We start from the raw sequence: 18,899 nt of genomic DNA on the forward strand, positions 1-18,899 counted from the left end.
GCCCCTGGGATACTAGCTGGTTACTTGCATGCAAAAAGCGACTTTCCATCTGTGCTCCTTTAACTTTTCTTCTGTGAGAGAGACAAGATGATTTCCCGGGGCTGTTCTTTCTGATAACTGCAGGCAGATGACAGTCTGGATGATTACTGATTGGGGCCAGGAATGAGAGAAAGGAGTTTGTGTTTCCTTAAAGGAGTATGGCTCTCCAGACTGTCGACAAAAACAACAAAAAGCTGGCTACTGCTGTTGCTAAGGCTGTAGTAGCAACATGGTGTCTCGCATGCAGACTTCTTTGCCCCTTAGGTAAACAGTCGTGCAAGGCCAGGAGCAGAGGCTGTGTACGCGGACGCTCCCTGCCGGTCCTGCAGGCTTAGCTCAATTAAACCGGGCTTGCTGCACATTCCCAGATTTCCTGTGGTTGTTTTCTCACTAAGTGTGGGGAGAACAGACTATTTATGGAGGAGCTCTGGGTATTAAAGCATTGTTGCGCAAATTCAAACGGCACAAGGGTTTGGCATCTCATCTCAGCTAGCAATAAGAAATACGGACTCTGGAAATGAGACAAAATTACACAGGGAGCATGACCCCCCCCCCCCCAAGTAAAAAAGCCAAGACAGCAAGTCAGTGATGCATAATTTATATCTCAACACATGCAATTGTCACTTGTTTTCCTACTATCCATTTACTCTGAGTATTAAATACTTGGCTACATTTGGTTTTGCTCATTGGTGGCACCCACACCAGGCTAGGACATCCGCGGGACTGAGGGATGGCAAAATCCTCCCCAAAGGGCTGATATTTAAGCTAAGTGATTTTATGTTCTTATAAAACTGCATGGAAATTAATTCTATTACACTGAAATTATTTTTTTACCTTGCTCTTTTGGCATCCTGTATACCCAACCACTGTCACTCTTCCCTCACTCATAAAATTATAAACAAAAGTGTTTATGAAAGAGTTTACTGACAAATATATCCTTGTAGCACAGCTCTGTACAAATGATTTTCTTTGGGAGTAACTGGAAGTTTATTCTAGCAAGTATACTATTTGAAAAAACTAAAAACATCTGGAAATCATAAGTGATTTCATTAATGCATGAGAAATGTTCTTATGCTTAAAATAAAGCACTTCTTGAGATTTCCAGCTACTTTTAATAGCTATCCAACACCCTTTTAAATCACCAGGGGAAAAGATAGGGCTTTTACTATTATATTTCCATGAAATGATGCTTCAGTACTTTTTTCACATTTGAGATACAACAAAATACCACCCATTAGGTTATGATGAGCCACTGAAGTCAGGTGGAAATGCCAAGTACATCTAAAGCTTTAAGACACTTAAAAAATGCCATTTGTCTATTGGAGAAAAAAAAACAGATTATGCATTTATATCACAAAAATTATTTGCTCTTTGACCTGAATCCTAAGTGGACCAGAGTTGAATGCCCAAATCTGGTGCTCAGCTTTTTAAAAATTACAGGATTAATCAGTCACCAACCGTGTGTGTGTGTGTGTGTGTGTGTGTGTGTGTGTGTGTGTGTGTGTGTGTGTGTGAGAGAGAGAGAGAGAGAGAGAGAGAGAGAGAGAGAGAGAGAGAGAAAGAGAGAGAGAGAGAGAGAATATCCATATAGCAAATAAAAATTTTCTCAACAAAGGTTTCTAATGCTTGTTACATTTAGAGCCATCAAAAAAAGGGAAGAATACAAGAAATATGATTTCATTTTTAAAGTATGGTATTTTCTTCCTGAGGAACATATATCAAGTCATTTAAAGTGTAATGCCATGGAAAGGACAAAGACTTTGCTGACAGGCAGATCTGAGTGTGGAGTGTGGCTCTGACATTTACTAGCTTGGTGCTCTGGCTGATTCCTTCTCTTCTCCAAGCCTCCATTTCCAAGTCTTTAAAACAGCATTAATGATATCAGTCCTGCAAGGTTCTCTTGAAGATCTGAGAGAAGATCTGGAAGGTCTCTAGCATGGCGCTGCAAGCATGAGACACACACAAATGGAAGCCATCATCCTTTCTATTATTATTTGACACCACACGAAGATGAACGAGTAAAACATTGCTAAGCCTTGAAATTGCTAGAGAGAAGAATTGGAGATAAGGAACATACAACTTCAATTTGAGGTGAAACATGATCCGACAAAGGATGGAACAATGTTTTAAATGTTATGAAAAAATATTAGCAAAAAGAACCACTAGTGTACTGTCATGAATCAGCAGCAGCAATTCTGACTTGGGGACAGACTGGTACGGGGGAGGGGCTGGGGGAGGGAAGGGTCCTTCGAACGGAAGGAAGGGGAAAAAACAAGAGAAAGGCAGGTACATGAGCGTGGCATGCTGGCTCACAGCAGGGAGGTTTGGGGTGGCCGGCCCTTAGCATGGGAAGGGGGGTGGCAGCTAGGTATTATCTATTTACATATCACATAAACATATATTACATAATGAGGCTGCCTACTATATGTGAGGTGCTAGACATGTAAAGATAAAATTCATTAATTCGTTCAAGAAATGATTTTTGAACACCTACTATGTGCTAGACAGATTTTTAGACATGAAGGAAACTGCAGTGGACAAAATAAAGTCTCGGTCCTAACAAATCTTACAGGAAGAAGTTAAGAAGAAAAAGATACCAGGACTATAGAGAAAAACAAGTCTCGGTGGTAGGGGTTGAGGCCTCCTATTTTAGACTGAGAGGTCAGAGAAGGCCTGCCTGATAAAGTGACATATGAGCAGAGATGTGAAGGACGTGGGAAAGCAGACCATCTGAGGGAAGAGCAGTCTGGGAAGAACGAGAGCAAGTGCAAAGGCCCAGGGGTGTGGTTGTTTTTTATACGTTTCAGGAATAGCAAAGAGGTCACTGTATCTGGAATCCAGCAAAGGACAGTCAGAACCACCATAAACGGGTGTTTAGGATATGCACTGAGTCAAATATGATGAGGCATCACTTAATCCTCTACATTAACTTACAAGAAGCTTCTGGAATTCCTGGCTGATTCCTGGCACAGCAGTGGAGAGATTCCTCCTACATAAACATACACCAGCTCACACAGCATGGACACACTTGGCACAGCAAACGCTCACAGCAAACACTCCCTTGACACTGCAAACACTCACAGTAAACACCTACCGCATGTGGAAATACACGTGCAGCTTGGCCCTGTCCTGCTGTGCTCTGATCAGTCCCTAACGTTGCTCTCTCATTTGCTTGCTGCTGCTAGAGTCTCGATTTCTGGCCCTGCTAGTACCTGAAGTTGAAATGGTTGCCTTGCGTGGGGTTGCAAAGTGGGCTGCTGATGGTTTTATGTGCACATGGGAGCCAGGGATGCTGCTCAGTGGCTGACCGTGGTGAAGGTGTTCAGGCTCTGTAGCAATATAGCAATATGCTAGCATAAAATCTGCTCTTCTGTCACGTGTCAGTCAGCTGAGTCTAAGTGAGGCACCTTGCCAGTTTGTTCCACACACTCTAATAATGCTTACCATATAGTATCACAAATACTGTCTACTTGCTTGTCTGTTTTTCCTACTAAATCATTAAGGTTAAAATGGCAGAGGCATTCTCAAATGCCAAAATATTTTTGGTTCCAACTTTTATTGTTTACATGTCTAATATCTTCAGTTAAATCACAGAGTAAATAAATTAATCTCACAATTTTCAACTCAGAGATCCTTATGCTATGATGTCAGACACAAAACTCTTGTCAACAATGCTGCACCAAATAAAAACATTAAATATTTGTGTATGAAATAAACTGAGTGTTTGGCTCTTAGGGGAGACACTATGTACGGCAGATAAGAATGCGTTTTGGAGGCAGACACTCAAGTTTCAATTCCAGTTTTACTAGTTGTAAGATCTTCAGTGAGTAAACCTCTTTGAACTTTAGTTTTTTCTCTATTATGGGAACAAGACTTGATAATGCTGTTGTGAGGGTTAAATGAAAAACATGTATAAAACAGACAGCCCATAGTAACTGTAAAAGAAATGTTATTTCTATTTACATCTTACCTCCCTTTCATCCACTCATTTGACAAGTGTGTACTGAATACAGACTATGTCCTAGGCACTGGAATTCAGGAGTGAACAAGATATAGGATTTAGTGTGGAGGACAGATGTTGCATATATGTGCCAAGTGTCATTTATGTTATTAAAGAAAAACACAGGGTGCTAGGGAGCAAATAGAGGAGAGAGTTCACCTTGCCTGGGGCTTCTGGTGACATTCCACTCTCAGGTCAAGGAGCCATTAACTTTGCCAAGACTTGTCCCTGTTTGGCTGGGCCTGGATTTTTCTATCCCCTGACTTGATCCTACCCCTTCCGTGCCTTCGAATAGTTGGTAAATTTTTGTTCTAACCCTTCTCCTTCCTGCACAGCTACCTATTAGCTTACCAGAGCTAGGAATGACAATATCAGAGAGTGTGCTGTATAATGCAGACCTGGATTTTTCTATCCCCTGACTTGATCCTACCCCTTCTGTGCCTTCGAATAGTTGGTAAATTTTTGTTCTAACCCTTCTCCTTCCTGCACGGCTACCTATTAGCTTACCAGAGCTAGGAATGACAATATCAGAGAGTGTGCTGTATAATGCAGCTTGCACAGGAAGAAACCACAGTGTTAATAGAAGAACCATATAGAACCATGAGTATTGTTTGGCCTGACAATAAAGAAAAATGGACATAAATTTCCAAAATCCATGTGAACTGCAAAGCTTCAATAGCCTTTTGTGACTGGATTAAATTGGAAGTGACTCTAAATAAATACAGCTTTTTAAAATTTTTTAGCTCTGATATTAAAACCAATAATAAAATTCTGAAGCTTCCATGAAAAAGAATGAAGTTGAAATAAGTCATCCATTTCATAAATACTTGTTGATGGGGATATTTCAGAAATCCACTTTTTCAGGGCAGATAAAAGCCTGCACTTGAGATCTTGTGATAGCTAATATTAACTTGACTGGAAAGCCTTGTCATCTCTCCTTTCTCTCTTACCTCTTTTTCTTCTTTTTTTAAAGCAGGATAAGAAAAAGGGAAGTTGTCTTTTGTTTATTGTGAATGTCTTGTTTGTTATCAAAGGTATGCTTCTAAGCTCTCTTAAGCAGTAGGCTTAGAAAGCATAAAGAATGTAAAAATATCTTGAAAGAATTTTACATTTCATTGACCTCATAATTCTGATGTAAAATGATCTCTCCCAGATAATATAATACTCTCCCATGTAGTTAATAATTTTTACTTGTTTTGCTTTCTTGACAAAGAGATTCATTATAAAGTTATAGTTTTAATATTCTAGATTTTATATGGAAGCATAAAATACTTTCACAGCAGAAAATAACTTAGAAGGAATTGAATTAAAGCATAAAGCATAAACTCCATTGTAAACAGAACTCTGAAAATCTGTACTTTCAGTGATATCTTTTAGAATCTAGAAATTGCTAGTTTTAAGAGATGTCTTCTCTTCTGTATACTTGCAGTTGTTAAAAGAATTTTAAAACAAAAGAACAAACACTCTAGACTCTGCATGCCCAGGGAACAGTGTGCTAGGCCCTTTCACGTCAGCTCATTTCATACAACCCAGAAAAGCTATTTTTTTTTTTAAATGTCAGCCTTTCCAAAACCTACCTGAAGAAACTGTACTTTAATATTTGGCATTTCGAAGTGACTCAACTTTTTTTTCCCATCGCCAGTGTGTCACTAATTAAATTTTAATCCAAACCACATAAGAAACTCATACAAATAGAAATGGGTAACTTTCATTGACCAATGCCCATCTGAGACGTCTTTTTGGATAAGATTGGTTGCATAATTAAAGGGAATTTAAAAGACATGCAACAAAGTGGTAAGCCCATGTTCACTTTCAACACATCTTCAAAGTAAACATATTTAAAACTGTGAATAGATTATTTTAAAAATAAAGTCACCATTGTGCCTTCATTTGCCTTTGAGAAGCAGACCTAAGATAAGCCTTTCTATGCCTACTGTCCCTCTAAGGAGAATCTCTGAGGCTGAAGGCTAGTATTTCTTCTTCTAATGGAAATAGTAGTCAAAAAAAGAAAAAAAAAATCACATTTCCTCAACAGTGCTGTGTTATCTTATATGAATCTGAGAGTTTACAAGGAGAATTTTACAGGACAGTATTAATGAAGACAAAATCTGTTTTAATAGAAAATGAAATTTGAAAAATTATCATATCCATTTATAGTGGGCATGTAAATTCTGCACCTTAATCTGATGCTACAGGAAACTGAAACAAAATAAATACTGGTTAAACAAAATCCTAGAAGGGCTAACCAAAGACTAGACTTATTTTTTATCTCTGAAATTTAGGGATTATTACTACTTTACCAGAAAACCAGAGTAACTATCTGTGTGGTATAACAAGTTTTAGGAAGTGCTACATGTATTAAAAAGTAAGAAATTACAACACACTGAAACAAGGAAAAGAGCTTTAAAAATGGGAAATGGATCTTTTCAGTCTTTCATGAATAATAATAAAACATTTTTTTCAGTGAAACAAATGCACACCTTCACTCATCCTGTGGAGTGATGTCTTATTTTCCTTCTTTGGTGCAGCTGTGATAGAAAGGTGACATGGAAAACTTAGTCTAGATTTTAACTCACCACCTAATTTTATCTCCTAACTGAAACTGCCATGATGACAATGATTATTAATAGTGAATGCTCAAGCAGTGCCAAAGATGCGCTGGGTGCTGATTGGTAGCTGCACATGTAAGAATAGGACCTGGCACGTGAAAGGAGGATTTAAGATTGTTTCCCCATGATTCACCCACTGCTATGGGAGCTATCCACAAAGACACCAAGGCAAACTGAGATCAGCATGAATTTAGCTTGGGTGCCACTTGGAATTTATGAGTTAATGTTATGAAGTCCATCCACAAAGGTTACTCTATTCTCTTTCATCTCATAAAAGAAACAGGCATAAAAGGGAAGAACTGAATAATATCACAAAATGTCCATTTGTTTTATAACAAAGCTTTTCATGCATTGATATTATTTCATTTATTTTAAGTTGAGTAGCTCTAAACCAAATTGAGTAACTCTAAACCAAATTCTTAGAAAATTCAAAAACAAAACAAAGCAAAAAATTAATCAAAATAAAACAAAACTAGAAACACAAGCAAATATGAATATGGTTATTTGCCTTTAATAGCATCATGATAGTTTCTATTCTAAGCATTTTCCTTGCTATAAAATATTGCCAGTAAACATTTAGTTCTTTAATTTCATTCTTTTTAGTTCTTATAACACACATTGCATTAAATGAAAAAAAAAATCTTTTCACACCTTTGGAAAAAATGTGAGGACAAAATTCTAAAATTACCTTTCACTGGACATCAGTTCAACATCATCAGGTCCAGTCCTCTCATGAGATTGTGTGGAATTGAGACCTTCCATATTCTGTAACAGAACAATTATTGATTGCTCAACAGGAATAGTAAGAAATATGCAACAGCAGACTCTCCTTTCTTTACAACAGAAAAACCAGACAATATGTAGGTATAAATCCTAGTCCTCATATTTCTAAGCTTGTTAAAACTAGTAAAACTATGATAGTTTATTATATAATGATGGCATAAAATTATATATTGTGCTTTATCATCCGTTTAACAAAGATACCTGACAGCATCAAAGAAATGGTCATTGTGCCTTATAATGTCTTAGTTAGGTATTATCCACATTTTATGGCTAAACATAGCAAAACCCAGATTGTCAAAGAATCAGGGTGGCTTTAGAATTGAACTAGAATTAGAATTGACGACTCTGACTTCAAATGTGATCAAAAACTGATGTAACGGGCCGAGCCCGTGGCACACTCGGGAGAGTGCGGTGCTGGGAGCGCAGCAGCACTCCCGCCGCGGGTTCGGATCCTATATAGGGATGACCGGTGCGCTCACAGCGCTCACTGGCTGAGCGTGGTGTGGCCAGTCTCAAAAAGGACAAAAAAAAAAAAAAACTGATGTAACTGTCACTGCTTATTTATTTATATCTTTTCAATATATATTGCCAATATGATCTTGTGGAATATGTAGCTTATAACTAAGCTGTAAAACACCCATAAAAAGAAATGGGGTTAATTTAAGAACCTTTCCTTCTGCAATATTTAATGTTAATCGTTATATGAGCTAAGATGGAAAAAATATAAACAGAAAACATACTTTGTCTAGTATGTATTTCAGGCTGCCAAGTAGGCTTAATGCTTCTCAGGAGTCATATTTTTAAGGTTTTATGACCGCCTCTGTAAATATGGCCAAAGCTTTCTAAACATAATTCAGGTGACTGAGCACAGAATAAGTTCATCATGCTCATGAAGGAAGATTACAAATAAGCAAACAAGAGCACATTTAAATTCAGTAGACTCAACAACACAGCTGCCTTGTAAATTTAGACCTGAATTTCACTGAACTTAGATTGATATCTTCATTCAAAGGACATTATGCATGACTTGCCCATCCTGTGTCAACAGAGTAAAGAAAGAACACGTATTGAAGCAATGTGTATTTGTCTACATATTAATAACCTCCCATTGTCAAAAACACTTTACAAAGTAAATCTGATTATAATCCCATGAAATTGGCATGTCTAAAAATCTCCACAAAATAAACATATAATGAGAATAGAAAACTAATCTTTTTTTTTTTTTGTCTTTTTTCGTGTCCGGCAACGGATCACAACCCTCAGTGTCGCACCCATACTGGACCGGGACCGGCAATGGGATTGCAACCCTCGGTGTTGCACCCGCACCTCGCTCAGCCAGTGAGCGGGAACCGGTCTGTATGTGGGATCCGAACCCTCGGCGGGAGCGCCACCGTGCTCCCAAGCGGCGCACTGTAGCAGTGCGCCACTGGGCCGGCCCAGAAAACTAATCTTTGACTTGGTAGATGGATGAATTATTTTCCATTTATATTGGCTTGGCCGACTTGTCTGGAATTCTTAGTTGACACTCTGTGCTCCATAAAGAATAGAAACAAAGGGAGACAGCATAAAATAATAGTTATGATGGTGGCTCTGGAGTGAGAATGCTTGGGTTAGAATTCTAGCTCTCTCATTTGCCAACTATACGACTCTAGTTGAGCCTCAGTTTCCTCATCTGGAACATGGAGATGGCAACAATACTTAACATAGAATCATTACTGAGGATTAAACAAAATAATACATGTAAAGCACTAGAATAATGCCTGGTACATTTAATGAATATTAGCTGTTGTTGTTGATATTATTATTTCAAAAGTTATAAAATCTCCAAGGAAAATATTTTACAGCTATTTATCCACAGTTAAGACAGTGTCCCAGGGACTAGAAAGCCAGTGTTTTATCTGCCATTAGAATATTGAGTATGAATTTACACACTTAGATAATTTTCAAATGAATCTTAGTAATAAAAAAAAATTATGACAACATTGAATTATATCTCTAAAGTTTGAGATGGAAGAGGCCTCTATAATACAGCTCCTGTTAAACCAAAGCATAATTGCTCTTATGACCTAAATGTGACCTTCCTGATAAAGAGCAATATATTTATGATAAAGAATCTTTGTTCCCATTTGTAATCTTCAATAGATTGTCAAAATCTTTAGTGTAAGATCTAGTGGAATAGTATTAGGCTTTCCTAAAGCTCTGAAATATGAATTCCCAGGGAAAGCACAATCCTCTGTCTCTGGATCATTTGAAAATAGTGTCAATGAGGGCCGGCCCGGTGGCGCACTGCTACAGTGAGCCACTTGGGAGCGTGGCGGCGCTCCCGCCGAGGGTTCGGATCCCACATACAGACCGGTTCCCGCTCACTGGCTGAGCGAGGGGCGGGCGCAGCACCGAGGGTTGCGATCCCGTTGCCGGTCCCGGTCCAGTACGGGCGCGACACTGAGGGTTGCGGTCCGTTGCCGGACATGAAAAAAGACAAAAAGGAAAAAAAAAAATAGTGTCAATGAAATGATATGTTTATAATTATATGCAAAGGACTATTTCAGAAGAAATAAAGATTTTCAGATTAAGGGTAAGAAATATTCAGAAAGAATAGGAGAGAACAGAAAATACATAAATTTAGTTATTTAGAAGATGTTAGAAAACTGATTTTTTTCCCCTACACAGAAGGAGCCAAAATGTAATCGATAGGTTTTGAGAATTATAAAAAAAGGTTAGTTTTGTTACACAATCGAAAGGTTTGCTAAAAGCAGTTGTGAGATGTGAGAAAGTGCAGCTGATCTCTGGGGTTAAAACAAGTGTTAACTTCTTAACTCCTTCCCCACCTCTTAAATGTTTGATCCTTATGTTTAAGAACTCTCCAAGGACCTGAGTTTTTACAGATGTAATTTACAAGGGTGACTTTCAATGTTGTTCAATATTCCTCTCTAAAGCTTTTCGATAATTTCAATTGTCAGGTTGTTTCTCCACACATTTGAAACAGTTGAATATTCATAGACTGATTTCAATAAACAGCGTGCAAGTACTCAGTGTTCCTTTGCTAAGGTAGTTGGGTTGCACCTATAACTTTTAGAAACAGAGAAGATTTGAGAAGTGTGTTACAACTAGCAAAGTACTCCAATTTTTTCACAATGCAACTAACAAGGGTAGTAAAGATCTACGAGTACCCTAACCAAACTACCTATTTCCACAGGCACCAAATGTTTTACAATAAATTCTAATTTTCATCATTTGTCTAGGGTTTAGGGCAGAAAGATTAAGATAAAGAAATAGATCACTTCACTGAGATGGGGGAAGAGGAAAATGGAACGCACAGGCCAATATAACGCTGAAACATAGAATGCTTCTATTGTATGAGGCGTGCTACTGGACTTTAAAACGTGCTGCTGTTGCTAATAGTCCTTTCCTATGAGAAAATATTGACTCAATGTCTTTTGAAGATTTTTGAACTGTGTTATGCTTCAAACACTTCTCTAGGTGTGGTAAAAGAGTAGTCCATTAATGTTTTTATTTATTAAAGGCCAAATAGAATTCTTATAGAAATGTTTTATTGCATTAACTTTTATTTTAATTAGTCTTCTAAATTCAGAATTTTTTAAAGCTATAAGTAATTTTTTAAAAATAGCAAAGAATAGATTATGATTTCAAATACAATTTAATGAAATTGCTTCTTGCACTGTCATTTTTTTTTTAAAACCCGATAAAGCCTATTTTATAATCCATAAAATTTTGACTCATAAATCCTACCAGTGACTTGCAACACAGATTCACTATGACTTCCCTCTGACATAATTTATTTTGATAATTTTTGGGTGTCAGAAGGAACTGAATTTTAAAAACCACCCTCCTCAATTATAAAAATAACCTCAAATCTAAAAGAGCAAAGGCCTTGATAAGGTTAGCTTTACACTATGGAATTTATTTTAAATTTTTCTTTACCCCCTCTGTGTGTTGGCTTTGAAAGCTAGGCTCAAAACCTGTTCGACCACTGACTGAAGCACTTGAAAACACTTGGAGCAAAAACAAATTTGTCTTCTAAAACTGTAAAATGCTGACAAAACCTTTGTAGAAGACATTGAAAAAATGCCTTCTCTCAGTATACAAACAGCTCAGTCTGAAGGCTGCAGGAATGCTGCTAGTCAAAACAGGTTCACTATTCTAACCTTGAGCTCTATGAGAAGGAGAATATTTGACATAGTTTTATTAATGAAATTAATGGTAAGTCTGAATTCCTTTGTGTACCCTTTTGTACATTTTATGTTTTATTGCTTAAAACCGTACAAGCTCATCCACATTCAAAAAGAACTACAGGTATCATAAGGGACCCCTATGGAAGAGCTTGCTAGCTGTCTACCAGGACCCATTCTACTTTTCTTTCATAGTAATAAAGTAGCCACATGCCCAGCGACAACACATTTGTGTTATGATTGGATATGGCCACGTAACTAATTTCTCTCCAGTGGGATGTGAGAAGTGACATATGTGGCTTACAGACCTGGCCAATAAAATGCCCCACCAGGTACATTCCTTCATGTTTATTCCCTTTCCGTGAGCTGGAAGCTACTTGCTGAAGACAGCAGAGACGCAGTTGGCCTGGGTCCCTGAAGAAATATGAGAAGCAAGCCTTCTACTCCCTTCTCTGGACCTGAACTTTTGCTTTAGATTGTCCCATGAGAAAGAACTTTTACTGTGTTTGAGACTTGAATTTTGGATCTTTTTGCTATGCAAGTTTCCCTAAACAGTTTGGCAACCATTCATGTACTCACTTTTTCCCAACACATAGTTCCAACTGAACTATGCAGAGCACTGGGGGTACAATGATGAAGGTGAACGAGACACCTGTCCTTGCTGTCATGACTTCTGTTGTTTGGCTACTGCCCCAACTATAGTTTGTTACACTGTTTTTATTACTTTCATTTTTATGACAGGTTCCATCTGAATAGTAACATTAAATATTAACTGACAAAATATAGAATCCAAAGAGGCCAGTGTATTTTTCCTTACTCAATAGTACGCAAAGGAAAGGAATCCTAGATGTGTGTACTGCAGTACCCCCTTATCCAGTTTTGCTTTCCGCAGCTTGTTTCCAGTGGTCAACTGTAGTCTGAAAATATTAAAGATATTTTAAGAGAGACCACATTTACATAACTTTTATTACAGTATGCTGTTATAATCATTCTTTTTATTATTAGTTATTGTTGTTAATCTCTTATTGTGCCCAATTTTTAAATTCTATCACAGGTAGGTACAGTATGTATAGGAAAAACCAGTGTATATAGAATTTGGTACCATCTGTGGTTTCAGGCATCCACTTGGGGTCTTGAATGTATCCCCCAAGGATAAGGGGAGCTACTGTATAAACATGGTGAGACTGATTTAAAAAGTTAGAAGAGCATTCACTTTTCTTAGATGAAAGATAGGTTGTGGTTAGAGCATAAGGACAGACCCTTGTTGTAATACGAAGGGGGCAGTAGGGGAAAACTGTTCTAATGAGACAGTCTTTAGATCAAAGTGATATGATCAGATCACTCCACTTGCCCACCAGGTCCCATCCCCTGTCACTTACTCAAAAACACAGCTCCTGTGGTGGAGCCCCCTCCCCGCATCAACACTTTGCTCTCTATCGGCTTATCTTACACAAATATTTTGTAACTTCACTGCTTTTTAAAAACCCTCCCCTAATCTTACATTCTCTCCCCAGCTGCTACCTCATGTTTCTTCACTCCTGTAGAACAAAACTTGTCCAAAAACTTTCCATACTTGTAGTTTCCAATCCATTTCCTCCTATTCTTTCTTGAATCTATCTAACCAGATTTTTTCTCCCACTTCCCCCCAAAATAGCTCCCATCAAGGTAGTTGTGGATTAGCTTGATATATGTGAAATTATCACTCACTCATTTATTATAATTTCTGTCTTCTCGTTTTCTCTTGACTCAAATCTAATAAGGATTTCGACTCTATGTTCTACCAGAAATTGCTAGTGGCTTCCTCTTGGTCTCTTTTTGCAGGTACCCACCCCCTCAATGCTGCTATGTCTCAGGGCTCAATCCTTAAACCCCTTCTTTTTGCCCTCTGAACTCAATCCCTAGGTGTCGGCTTGTCCAGTCTCAAGGCTTTACATACCAACTGTGTGCCAAAGATTTCCAAACGTATTTATTTCATCTCTCCCCTAAACTCCAGATTACTATATCTAACCGCCTACTTGACTTCTTTACTCATAAACATTTCAAGCTTAACGTATCTAAATGGACCTTCTGGTTCTCCCCCCTAACTCTCCCTGCAGTTTTCTCCACTGTAGTAACTGCAACTCCATCCTTCTGGCTACCCCCAAAATCTTGAAGTCCTCCTGCACCCCCTTCTTTCTTCATACCCACATCCAGTCCATTAGAAAATCCTCTTGGTTACACTCAAAAACATATCCATAGTCTGACCACTTCTTTCCACCTCCACTGCTATCACTCTTATCCAAATTGATATTATCTCTTGCCTAGATTATATCAATTATTTTACTTCAACCTTTGCCCATCTCTCACAACCCCTGCGCTATTCTTAACCCAGTTGCCAGAGTGATCCTTTCATAAGCTATGTCAGAAAGTGACTTCTTTCCCCTCTCAATCCTCTAGTGGCTTCTCATCTTATCCAAAGTAAATGCTGAAGTCCTAAAAATGGCTACAAAGCCTTAAGTGGTCAGGACTCCTGCTTCGTCTCTGACCTCATATACTACTTTCCTCTCTCAGCTCTGTTCTAAACACAGCAGCCACTTCCCCGTCCTCAAAAGGCTGAGCATGTTCTCCCGCCTGGATATCCTCTCCCCCAGTATCCTGACGGCTCACTTCCTTGCCTCCTTCAGATTCCCGCACACACATCTCATTCTCAGTGAGGCCCAACCTAAGTATCTTCTGTACAATATCTATCCTTAACCTCCCACCACTTCCTATCCTCTTTATCCTGATTTATTTCTCTTCATCTGGCTATACAGTATTTTTACTTGCTTCTTATCCATCTCATCCTATGAGAATGTAAACTTTAGGAAGGCAGAGTGTGTGTCTGTTTTGATCACCGGTGTGTCCGTAGCACCTAAAATAGTGCTTGTCACGTAGTTAATTGCGTGATTGAAGAAATTAATAATTTTAAGACAGTGATTCACACTGTTGGGCTTTTTTACATTATATTTGATGCCATCCAGAAAATCACTGTCATGCAGTTTTTGACAGGAGTTCTTGCTGAGCTGTGTTGCACTGAAAACAAAGGTTTGAAATTGCTGCTTTAGGTAGATGACTGTTTTGTGCAGCACATAAGGTGGTCTGAAGAGGGGGGAGAGTGGACATGTGGAATACGTTGCGTGGCTGTTTCAAAATTCCAGACTAGTTATAGTAAGGGCTCAGCTATGTGTTGTGATGGCAATACAAAAGGAAGAGGGAAAGCACAATTGCTCCTCATCTCACCCAGAATCTGCCTTCCCCTCCCCATTACCTCTTTCACTCTGCTCACTGCCTTCTAAACACAGTGGTGTTTCTGTGGTTCCTTGAACATTCCAGATAAATGATTGCCTGAGGGCCTTTGCACCTGCTACACCACCTGTATGGCTTGCTTCCTTACGTCTATTAGGTCTTTACACTTAAATGTCAAATTCTAGGGGAGGTCTTCTCTGACCATTTTATTAAAATTGCAAACCCTGCCCCTTCACAATTCCTGTCCCCATTCTATGCTTTATTTTTCTTCCTAGTAGTTATCATGATCTAATATATTTTATGTTTTTTATTTATCTTGATTACTGTCTGTTTTCCCCACTAGAATGCAAGCTCCATGAAGGCAGGAACTTTTACCTGTTTTTCTCATTACCGTATCACCAGGATCTAAAATATTTCCTGGCACATAGAAGGCACATAATTATGTATAATTCTTTTTTTTTTTTTGGCTATAAAAGCAAATGTTTGGTCAGAGTGTAAGAACTTGAAATGAGGTGGGGAAAGGTTTTGAAAGAGAGTTGAGGAAAGTAAAATTAGAATGTTAAAAATAAGTGGGAAGTGAAGATGCATAACCTAACTTTCAGGATGTAGTCTAAATACTAGTCATTGTTATGTTTCCTGACTCTTTGCATTGTGGTTACTTGTGAAGATTAGATTTTAAAATTCATGGAATGTGAGAGTTAGAAAAATGTTTGAAAACACCCTCACTTTACAGATTAGAAAGTTTTTCTTCTAAGTTGTGTTGGCAGGGTTTGAAATTATTCATTGCAAAAAAGACAAGGTCCACTGGGCTCACTTATGTTAACATGTGACAGGCATGATCCTGGAATGCGGAAACTGGCAACTAAGGTGGGGGCGAATCCTTTCAAATAAAATAGACTAAAATGGAATGAGGATCTCCCATCTAAATGTTTCTAAACAAAGACTATGTTCATAGTTTTATTGGTAAAATACGTATTCTAAGGAATAAATGTTCTTTTCCACTTCTATTAAGTATTTTCACCCAGCTAACATAAGACACTATTCCTGGTGGAAAAAAAATTATTGATGGGTTAAGTGCATGTAAAAAGGGATTCAAAGTACATTCTTTTTAAAGCTATAAAGCTAAGTCTCAGACTTTTAGTCACCATAAATCTCTTTGGCAAGATAAGCAAATCATGGGCCAAATAAAGAGCTAATGAAGTTAGTATTACTTATTTTTCTTAAAAACTTACTTTTCCCCAAAAAAGAAGAATTAAATCATCAATGTTAAAAAATAGTTAACACGCAGTGATTCTAAAGTTAAATTCTTTAGAGAACTCAGCTGGCCAGTAGCTCAGCTGGTTAGAGTGCGGTGTTACCACACCAAGGTCAAGGGTTCAGATTCCTTGTACTGGCCAGCCACCAAAAACCAAACAAACAAAATTCTTTAGAGAACTGTATCAGACATAAGTCTGAGGTGGATGATTACTTCTGTCCATTCTAGCTGATCAATTTACTTCTAGAAACAAAGCTTCATGACATTTGGGGGGAAAGTCACATAAATACGTTTTCTCCTAGATTGGCACCTACGTATATTTTACTAAGGGCAAAATTGGAAATCTTCTCTGAGCACACACATAAATTGACAATGAGAAAACAGGTGGCCTACAAGTTTTGCTAAATGTATGGAACACCCAGCATGGAGCTAAAAACTTATCAGAGATAAAGGAGATCAAGATGATTTGCACACTGAACAGTAAGAACGAATATTGCCTTTTTTATTAGAGAGTCAAGTTCATGTTATAAAATTTATCTTCAGTTTCTTTTTAAATATTTTTGAAACCAAAGGAAGAGAGAATTAGATGACAGACTTTGTTTTTCACTTTGTAGAGAAACTGAAACATAAATGAAAAAGGGTGATGAATGTAATAGTTATGCTGAATACATATTTAGTTATTTACTGAACCACTTATAAAAACTTATATCTCTAATTAATGATCCAGGGTTCATGTCTGAGGGAACTGTGTAGGGGATTAATTTTTTTTCGTTTCTATTAATTTGGGGAAAAATTTTTATATTTCTGAACATGAAGAGATTTCTGAACATAAAGATAATTGATTCTCTTTATGTATTTTTCTTTTACTTTGCTTTAAGATCATTTGTTAATTTTTTTACATAGTCGTATAGACAAGAACAAATAGAATGAAGAGAAAATGCTTTAGGAATAATTTTATTCTGAAAATAAAATTTTTAAATGTTTGAAAAAATGAGATAAAATCAGACCAATTTAAATAACATGAAATCAAAGTGTGTGCTGTCTTGTTCCTTTGGCAGAATGTAATATATTTCTTAGCCTTAATTTTTGCATTTTTTAAAAAGAAATACAAATGTGTATACCTGGTCTAAGGTCTCTCTCAGAACTCATATTCTATAATTCTGTGAATCTCAAGACTGAAATTATTTTTTATTTTTTTACAATGCAAGGAAAAGAGACGAAACATTTCCTAACTGACTACAAATAAAAATTTTACAGAAATATTCACTTACCACAAGACCATCTTGATTTCCAGTGAGCTCAGAAAGTTTAGTACTGGATTTTTGACGTTTAAGTTTGCTCCTTTCTCCAGTATAATCAGAAGTATTTTCGTGTAATTTTTCCATTTCCTGAGTATTCAAAATACAATCATTGAGGCTGTTGAACCCAGAAGGAATATTTTCTTTGTTGATAAGTCCCCTTGAATAAAAAAAAAAAAAAGAAAGAAAAAAAACAATTTTATTTTAAAAGGTAAAAGGGACACAATGATACTGTCACTGTATCACATCATACATAGGAATTCCAAAGAATGCTCAGAAGTTCCAGTTCGCGTCTTTGATCAAAATCTGAGTAGAGTGCCACTCCTGAGACTGCTTGGTGCCAAATAAATCACACTAAAAGAGAAATTATTCCCAGAGGCAAATTGGCAAGGACTATGTTTCTACCAATGAATGGCTTTTGTATTTTACCAAAAGCAATTTGTATTCAAATAGGGAGAATAGTGCAAGTTTACAATAAAATTTTCCATTATTCACAGTAGATGTTTATATATATATTTTATCTTATAAATGAATAAAATGTATGAAAAAAATCTGAAAAGGAAATATGATATGTCTTCTCTAAAAGACTTGATTTTCCCAAATGATAAAGACATTTTAGTAGAGTAGAAACATATTAATATTTAAATATCACTGAATTAGATAATCTTGGTAGAAATCATATAAGCTAATAAAAGCTATAGAATACAAAGCATTTTAACAAAATTATGGATTGTTACTTCCAGTACAAGAAGTTCTAGGATGTAAGCTTATAATGTGGAGGAGGTCTTTTAGAAGTAGATGTAAATGTCACAATTATAGAATTTAATTCATTTATTTTCTCAGTTTTAATTATTTTAAACATTCCTTTAAGAGATTTTCACAAAATTAAATTACTTAGCAAACTGTTTTTTTTAAAAAAAACTATATTATGGAAAAAATTAAACCATCAGCACAGTACCATTGCTTGGTAAGCTACAAATGAATGAGATTTTACTTTTCCTCACGGGATAATGGACTTAACATAGCTTTCAAAACATCTAAAGCTGTATCTGGAAATAAGTGAGTTCTAAAGAGTAAAAATAGGTACCATTATTTTACTATCAGCTCAACCATACCCCAAAATGAAAGAAAACATTACATATTTATTCTACAATCTAAACTCATAGCCTTAAAAAGGCTATAATGAAAGCAAAATTATGGATTAAATACTATCATAATATTTTCAAAGTGACGCTATCTTTCATAATTTTTAACGTTCTATATTTAATCTCATCTTATTTTCTACAACTTTTAATGTGAAAATACGTATTTTGTAAAATCATATAAGGTTTATGCACATTTATAAGAAATACCTTAAGGGCCGGCCCGGTGGCACACTGGATAGTGCGCCGCTTGGGAAGCGCGGCGGCGCTCCCGCCCGAGGGTTTGGCACCCACATACGGGCCGGTTCCCGCTCCCTGG

The 18,899-nt window shown here is 37.1% G+C and overlaps 1 protein-coding gene across 1 annotated transcript in view; it reads right to left on the reverse strand.

Moving 5' to 3' along the window:
- LOC103600974 (protein FAM13A-like) overlaps nt 1-18,899 on the reverse strand; it is a gene marked incomplete at its 5' end in the record, with an annotated part of 191,672 nt that overhangs the window by 20,397 nt on the left and 152,376 nt on the right. Inside the window, 4 exons of the mRNA XM_008585339.1 lie at nt 3,914-3,933; nt 4,452-4,474; nt 7,337-7,413; nt 17,412-17,598. Of these exons, the coding sequence (XP_008583561.1) occupies nt 3,914-3,933; nt 4,452-4,474; nt 7,337-7,413; nt 17,412-17,598 (307 nt within the window). The remainder of the gene's footprint in view (nt 1-3,913; nt 3,934-4,451; nt 4,475-7,336; nt 7,414-17,411; nt 17,599-18,899) is intronic.

The sequence above is a fragment of the Galeopterus variegatus genome, unplaced genomic scaffold (genome assembly GCF_000696425.1).
Source record: "Galeopterus variegatus unplaced genomic scaffold, G_variegatus-3.0.2 Scaffold3526, whole genome shotgun sequence".
NCBI lineage: Eukaryota > Metazoa > Chordata > Mammalia > Dermoptera > Cynocephalidae > Galeopterus > Galeopterus variegatus.